The 8,394-nt window shown below is 43.4% G+C and overlaps 1 protein-coding gene across 4 annotated transcripts in view; it reads left to right on the top strand.

Moving 5' to 3' along the window:
- The window catches only part of LOC125487262 (ras-specific guanine nucleotide-releasing factor RalGPS1-like), a 45,690-nt gene that overhangs the window by 17,736 nt on the left and 19,560 nt on the right, over positions 1-8,394 (top strand). For all 4 annotated transcript variants that reach the window (XM_048618067.1, XM_048618071.1, XM_048618070.1 and 1 more), the window contains exons 5-8: positions 305-388; positions 1,007-1,096; positions 1,342-1,434; positions 4,288-4,414. In XM_048618067.1, coding sequence (XP_048474024.1) covers positions 305-388; positions 1,007-1,096; positions 1,342-1,434; positions 4,288-4,414 — 394 coding nt within the window. The remainder of the gene's footprint in view (positions 1-304; positions 389-1,006; positions 1,097-1,341; positions 1,435-4,287; positions 4,415-8,394) is intronic.

Below are 8,394 nucleotides of genomic sequence, written 5' to 3'. Positions count from 1 at the left end.
ACCCTCGGGCAGTGTGGCGCTCCCTTGGCGCTGACCCTCGGGCAGTGCAACACTGCCTCAGTACTGCACTGGTAGGGTTGGCCAGATGAAGGATTGGCTGATTTAAACCCCTGGACACTCTGGCAAGCAGCTTGAACAAAAGCGCAGATTTAGAAAGAGGAAGAGCTGTGTCCTTCAGTCTGTAGCAGAGAAATAATATTTGGATTAGAAGGGTGAATTTCAGATTGGGATCTGGAATGATAATTTATTCAGTTTTCATTGGGTGAGGAATTAAATCTTCCATGTTTGTTTTTTCTCCAAACAGGAGTTGTCTGATTGCAGTTGGAACAAGAAAGAGAAACACACTTTGGCTCCCAACGTGGTTGCTTTTACCAGGAGATTTAACCAGGTAGAATATGGAACCAGGCAGGATCTGGTAACTAACCAGAGGCATTGAAATGCTCAAACTAATCTGGTCCATTTAATTTCCGCATCATTGAGCTGCTGTAGCCCTGCTCTGGTAATCTGTCCGTGCTCAGTGCCATTTGATTGTCCCCACCCCATGTTTGAGGTCTATTTCTCACTCATGCTGTAGGAATTTCAGTTAAATGTCCCCCTCAAACAGTCTACTGATATTTAATTGGTAAAACGATTTGGCAGGAGAATGAAAAATAAAATTTTAAACTCGTGATAAGCTGCTTGTTAATGGGATCTGTGGGAGATGGCGAGTTCTAAAGTTTTAAAACTTTTTAATGCAATAAATTCAAGTAAGAAATATTACCTATAACATTCTTGGCTAAAGCCTATTGGTGTCCGAGACCATGCAATATAGAGCAGAGTTTGGTCCATCAAGACATCAATCGTGGCTGATGTGTTTCTCAACTCTATTCTCGCCTTAACCCTTGACCCCCTAAGTAATCAAGAACCCATTTATCACTGCATTAAACACACCCAATGACTTGGCCTCCACAGCATTCTGAGACATAGTAATGTGATGGAAAAATGAAGGATTCTGTCTTTTTTTCAGGTCAGTTTCTGGGTCATCCAAGAGATTCTCACCAAACAGTCACTGAAAAGAAGAGTGGAAGTTGTCGGGCATTTTATCAAAATTGCAAAAGTGAGTTTCTGCGGATTGTGAGCAGATCTGTGCAGTAACCTGAAGGTTTGCCCAATTGCCCCAAGTGTGTGATTGATGAGAGTTTTCTACAGACAATGAAGGTGGTGCATCTCACCTGCTTAGCTTTAGATAGCCTTTGGTAACAAGAACTCAGCAAGAGAGAATGAAATAAGGTCTTCCCTCCTGCCATGTCATTGAGGGCAGGGAAAGGATTTCTCTTAAAAACTAGTTTGTTTCTTTTGCAGAAACTTCAGGGTCTCCATAATCTTCATGGGTTGATGGCAGTCGTTTCAGCGTTACAGAGCACTCCGGTGTTCAGATTGTCAAAAACGTGGGCGGTAGGTCGATGCCTGTTTCTGGGTGACTTTTTAATTGTTTGTGGTATTGAACGTTGTACCAGACGGAAGATGCTGAAGACGAATCCAGCGTATTCTCTCTCTCTCTCCCTGCACAGATGACAGATGTTGAGTTTCTCCACACTCGCACTATTTTGTTTTTTTATCAGAAAGTTCTGATCTGTTCAGGCAGTGCAGGAATTTGATGAAATTGGTCAAGTAGTGGGATTATGGTGAGATTTGAATATTTGTGTTGGTTGTGCAACAGTTTGAAAAGCACAGTTAAAAAAGAGATGCAAGTTTTGTTGGCTGGGTAATCTTGATTTGATTTGATTTGATTCATTTTCATGTCTATTTATTACAAACACAGTGAAAAGTGTTGTTTAGGGTCGCCACTTTCCAGCACCAAGCTAAAGCGCAAAATAAACCAAAACACAAAGTAAAGCCAGAAAAGTAAATCAATAAAGTTCATCTTATAGCCCTATCTCAATGATCTTGTTTTCAGCCGTAAGGATCCGATTACGTCAATTCATTCAGCCCATACTCTCTAATTGAGTTTATTCAGTGATGAGGGTTGATTAGAAAAGGTTAGGACCGTTCTTGGAGAGAAGGCGGCTGATAGAGATCTGATTAGAGGTTTTACAAATCATTTGCAGGCTGCACAAACTAGATTGGGAATAGCTGTCCCCTCTTGTAAAAAGATCAAGAACCACAAGGCAGTTTGGAACGCACTGCTAGGAACTGTGGCGGCGGTAAGTTCAACCGAGGCCTTCAAGAGACCATTGGATAATTATTTAGACTGTGGAAGAGTACAGGGAACAGGCAGAAGATTGGCAATCATAATGCTCATGGATTGTTTTGTGCTGTGATTGTTTTGTTTTCTATCTGAACTTTTTTTTGTGTGTGTGAATTAATTTTCATCAATTTGAGCCATATGAGTACATTGTGGATCTCTGTACCTCCCACAAGACTGATACCAGAACAGATCACTTCACAAGATATTTAGCCTCTCTCCCTTTTGATGTGCTCAGGCAGAAAGTAGGCAGAGTTTGGGATTGATACAGGGCTGTGGGGAAAGAGCAGCAGTGAATAATATTTATAATATGGCCTAATGGTATTATCGCTGGACTGTTAATCTAGAGATCCAGGCAATGTTCGAATCTTGCTAGGCCATTTAAAAAAAAACTGGAATTAAGAGTCTAATTACTCCACTGTCCATTGTCAGGAAAAACCCCCCTGGGTCACTAATGCCCTTTAGGGAAGGAAACTGCCATCCTTCCCTGGCCTACATGTGACTCCAGACCCACAGTAATATGGCTGACTCTTGACTGCCCTCTGGGGAATTAGGGATGGGCACTAAATGCCCACATACCCATGAATGAATAAAGAATATATTATTATTTGGGCACTTGGTTTCTTAAAGTAGATGTAAGTAGGTTTTTCGTTTTCGGTTCTATAAAAAGTGACTTTTTTTTAAGGGTTAGAAATGTTTTGTTTAACAGTGAGTTAACACAGCATTTCCAATAAATCATTTGATTTAAGCTAAAATTGCTGAAGTGTTTCCTAAGTTAAAGTTTCTAACCTGTAGAAGGAAATGTTAGAGGCAGGTTCCGTTCAGAAGGAGAGATTCATGGCAGCAGGAGGGCAGTTTGGTCTCCAGGCCAACAGAGCCGGGAAAAACAGTTTTAGCAATCCAAGAAGAAAGAGGACTGGAAAAATTCCTGAGCTTTTCTTGAAGTCAGTGGGTTAAACCGGGACTTGGGAGAGACTGAAAGATTGATGTGAAAGGAAACCTTTGTGATCTTGCTAGTTGTGGAAAGGAATAAAAGTGTGAAGGCAGCAGTGTTACTGAAGTTCCCAGTGAACCATAGGCTGTTTTCTCATGATAGAGAGAGAGAGAGGCAGGGGTGGGGGGAAACTGGTGGGGAAACCTGAGGGTCACCACGTCTTGGGTGAGGTTGAGAAGGTATGGCCTTCATGGTAAATCTGTGCTGTTGGTGTCATTCTGCATCACAGAGCAACTGTCCACCCAACTGAGCTACTTAACCCTTGAGGGCTACTTTGCTGGGGTTGAGTGTTTGTAAAGGATCTTGTTGGTTGAATCTTTCTTTTTACTGCTTACAATACGGTGTTTCCAAATGTATAACGGCTTTATTTAATTTTGCTATGTGTAAGAAACTTGTGTTCTTTTAACAAAAGTGTATTGGGAATCTTGTGTGAATATGTTCCATGACTGAACACCATGATAACGAAACTAGGAAACCTACTTGTAGTTCATTAAACCAGGAATCGCTCCAGGATGTGACTTTTCTGGTTTTACCACGAGCTGGGGTCATAACACGGTTAGTTTGGGATTGGGACAGGGCAGTTGGGAGTGGTGCTGTGGGGTTAGTTTGGGATTGAGACAGGGCAGTTGGGAGTGGTGCTGTGGGGTTAGTTTGGGATTGAGACAGGGCAATTGGGAATGGTGCCGTGGGGTTAGTTTGGGATTGAGACAGGGCAGTTGGGAATGGTGCCGTGGGGTTATTATGGGATTGGGACAGGCCAGTTGGGAGTTGTGCCGTGGGGTTAGTTTGGGATTGGGACAGGGCAGTTGGGAGTTGTGCCGTGGGGTTAGTTTGGGATTGGGACAGGGCAGTTGGGAGTTGTGCTGTGGGGTTAGTTTGGGATTGGGACAGGGCAGTTGGGAGTTGTGCTGTGGGGTTAGTTCGGAGCTTGCTCCCTCAGAAGGCCTAATGTGCTCCTGTGTACTGTCAGCAGTTGCAGTTCACTATGATACGAAAGTGTAGTTCTGCTGTGTGTTCACGTGAGAGAGGAATGTGGTCGTTAAACTTATGTTTGTTCTTTTAATTGTAGCTGTTGAGCAGGAAAGATAAGGCTGTGTTTGAAAAGCTGCAGACTCTGATGTCCAGCGACAATAACTATAAAGAGCTCCGAGATTACATCAACTGCTTGAAAGAGACACCATGTATTCCATATTTAGGTGAGTTGAATCTCCTCCTATCCCTTGCGTGGAGGCTGGGTGCTCAGTAACTGCTATCATCTTCACACATTTCAGTATTGTTGCCTACAATCCCATGTTTGACCCCAGCGACTGAGGAGTCTCACCCGACTTTGATCTGATGCCCATCCATTGTTTTCTACCTTTTGCTGCTTCCATAATGGAGCAGGATTCTAACATGAGCTCTGGGGTCACTAGGAAATTGCGAAATCAGCTCTGAAATGGCAGTGGTGTGAATCCTGCTTTGTCGGGATTATGCATGGTGTGTTAGAAACTTTAAAAAAAACTTCCGCTGTTTTGAGGTAGGAGGATGTGCAGGTGATCCACCTTTGAAACAACATCGCTGAGATTTCTTTGGGAGCAGAGGGTGTCTGGTTTTTCAAGTTGTCTCTCTGCCTCAGTGATACACAACTGCATTGATCCATCTCTAATTTTGTACACAGGAGAGTTGTCTGGGGGAAACTTGAATCATTATGAGCGTGTTATGCATCAGAAACCTTGGAGTTAAAACAGAGGGACAGAACACAGGTGAACAGTTTTAATTTGGAAATGGTATTTTATCTAAACTTCGTTACACCAATTTTACTGATGTGTGAAAATCTTCAATGAGTCAAAGAAATGACCAGCTTTGAAACTCTTAGTGGGAGGTTCCTAATAACTAAACAATCTTCTCATCCACAATTAGTTAGTTTATTGTTTCCGCAATGTAATGTTGGCCACATGGTTTAGTTTAAGATCTGTGGAGAAATGATAGGAATAAGGTGGAGCAGTCACATTTCCTGCTGTGTGGGTCCTCCAGTTCATGGACAACATTGACCACACCTTCACACCAGCTGCAATCAGCAGCATTGCATATTCCACATTCTGATACAGAATGGTGCAAGGGACATCCATGAAACTGCACATCAATAAAAGTTTAAAAATCAACATTGTGTTTGAAGGAGGATTGATGCCAATTGTCGGAGAGGCATCATGTAATTCACAAGCAGAGAGAACTGATGATAGGGATTTGGCTGATGGTGGACAGTGCATATAAAGCTGTGACTGTGACAGCCTGCTCCTGCATCTTTTGTATTTACTTGCACATCCCCTCTCAAAACCCAACCCTCTTCTCTGCTGTTTAATTCCTGCTATGCTGAGGTTGAATGAAAACCCAACCCGCTCCTTCCAATGATGACCAATTGAGTGTGACAGTGAGCAGTGACTGGAAGCTGTTTCTCTCCCTTTGTAGTTGTTGATTTTACCCAAAATGGACTTTGTGTTGACTTGGATGCTGTGGTCAACACATACACTGAGATTATCCAATATCTCACTGATCCACAATGGAACTCTAGTATATTACAGCAGAAAGTGGTTTATTTATTCCGATATTTACAGTGGTTTTTCTAGCGCTCAGAAGTGTAAACAAAAACATAAAGTTAATGGATTAATATCTACGATGAGAATGCATCCAGATCAGGGTCAGTTTTCTAGGAAATAGCAGGGCCATGTTCAGTTTAAAGGAAATGATCTAACTGAGGGAATTTGATTGTTCTGATGGGTTCCCACACAGAATGATGGTCTCGGTGAATTTCATCCCTCATGAGAAGAGGGACAGGTTGGAAACGACCAACCACTGCAAGCTGAATTGTGATCGCCTCCTGCTGGCCTGTTCTGGAGGTACAAGGGCACAAGAGCCAGCGTTGCTCTCTGTTTGAGCCAGGTCAGAGTGAGGAGTGTACGGTGGGAAAAGTGTGAAGTGGAGGAACGAAGGGAGTGCACAGAGTACCGCGTGCAGTTCTGGTCATCATTTTTATGAGGAATATATACAGGCACTGGAGAGGGTGCCCTGGATGTTTCTAAGCATGAAACCAGAAACATAAGCAAATACATCGGGAAATGATTGACAGGGGCCAATTGTCTTCTTGAAAACAGAAGGTGACCTAATCGAGGCCCTTAAAATTATTAAAGGTTTCAAAACATAAAATATTCCTCTTGTGGGAAAGAGCAGAATTGGAGGCCGTCGGTATAATATTCGCCAAGAAGTCCACTTGGACAGAGGTGAGAATGTGGAACCTGCTCCCATAGGGAGGGATTGGAGTGAATAACACTGATTTATTTAATGGAACTAAAGGAATGTTTGAGGGAGAGGGGAGTAGAGTGTTACACTGAGACTTGGAGCAGGGTTGAGTAGATCATCAGTACCAGCCTTCAGTGGTCGGACTGAATGGCCTGTTTCTGTTGGATATACCCTGTGAAGCCCTGGATTGTAAGTACCGGGATTCTGAATACAGATGCTAATGATTAACTGACTGAAGTAATACCAGAGATTTTTAAAAAAAAAGTTAAATTGAAGATAAATTACATAGACTGGGCATGTATCTCCTGAGTATAGAAGATGAAGAGGTGGTGTAGTCAAAGTGTTTAATAGCACTAAATGATCTGATAGGGTCAGTATAGAAATGACCTCCTCCAGAGGCTGTGTTGTGGTGGGGTGGGGGTGGGGTGAAGTAGGACAGGGGACAGAATTTTAAAATTCAAGCCTGGTTAATTAACCCGTGATGACAGGAAACACTTCCCGATGCACAGGCAGTATAAATCTCGAGCTGTCCTTCACAGAAAGCTGCTGAGGCTATAGGTGTCAATTAGAAAAGTCAAAACTCAGACTGATGACGGTTGTTTTGGGGAGGGTCTTGAGGGGTGTGTGGAATTTGGGTTATCCATCAGCTATAATCTCATTGGATACTAGAACAGGATGCAGGCCTGAATGGCTTCCCACTATTCCTGTGTTGCTAATGATTTTTAATTCACTCTGGGGGATGTGGGCATCTCTGACTGGGCCAGCACTTATTGCCTGTCCCTAGTTGCCCCTTGAAAAGGCAGTCCATGTGCTGTAGGTTGACCGACAATGCCTTTAGGGAGGGAATTCCACGATTTTGACCCAGCGACACAAAAGGAATGGCGATATATTTCCAAGTCAGGATGGGGTGTGGCTTGGAGGGGAACTTGCAGGGGGTGGTGTTCCCATGTATCTGCTGCCCCTTGACCTTCTAGATGATAGCAGTTATGGGTTTGGAAGGCGCTGTCTGAGGATCTTTGGTGAACTTCTACCGTGCATCATGTAGATAGTAACAGCCGTGTGCACTGAGCATCGGTAGTGGAGGAGTGGATGCTTGTGGATGTGATGCCAATAATTTAATTTCAGATAATTGTCCCCACTGATTGACATCCCACAGAGGTTATGGGTTTGAAATCAGCCCCATATGTTGACTGTAGATGTTTACCCTGATGTTCTGTTCATCTTTCCTGGGGACTTATCTTTTGGTGTTTGAGGTGTGGGATGCTGGCCCAGAGAACAAGACACGTTCTGTTATTGGACACCCAGTTTCCACATCAGACACACTGAGGTAGGTGTAGCAAATCTGCCTACAGGGTAAAACCACCAATAGTATAAACCCCTCACCCCCTGCCAAACCTCAGAGGGTGCCCCTCCATGTACCACTCACACCTCAGTGACTCCAGTCAGTGTGGAACTGGGGAGCAGTCCTGTGCTTTGGCGGCTATGTTCACTTTAACCTGCATGAAGACCATCCAATTCTCTTCTTGCAGCCACCTTGCAGTTTGTGCATAGCTCCGTCTGTATCTGTGAACCAGGAAATAAGGCATTTTGGTTTCTAATTATCCTGACATTTCTAAGATGGCTGCTGCTTTTCATGACATCTCAATTTCTACAATTCACTGAAAAGACACAGCAGCTACTTTTAAAACACCTGGGATGCACTGATAAATGATGAGCGAAATTAGAATGGTTTGTTTCTTGTCTAGTGTATTTTCTACGAGGATCCCTGCAGGAGGGAGGGGAGGGGAGGTGACAGGAGAGGCTGGAATGGGATCTGGTGAATATTATGAGCTCTGTCCCTTAACCAGCATCATTATTGTCCTCAGGACCATTCAGTCTGAACTACAGAACAGAAGAAACAGCT

Source organism: Rhincodon typus, chromosome 38 (genome assembly GCF_021869965.1).
Source record: "Rhincodon typus isolate 14 chromosome 38, sRhiTyp1.1, whole genome shotgun sequence".
NCBI lineage: Eukaryota > Metazoa > Chordata > Chondrichthyes > Orectolobiformes > Rhincodontidae > Rhincodon > Rhincodon typus.
The sequence above is the reverse complement of the archived record's forward strand: the minus strand, read 5'-3'. Positions and strand labels throughout refer to the sequence as shown.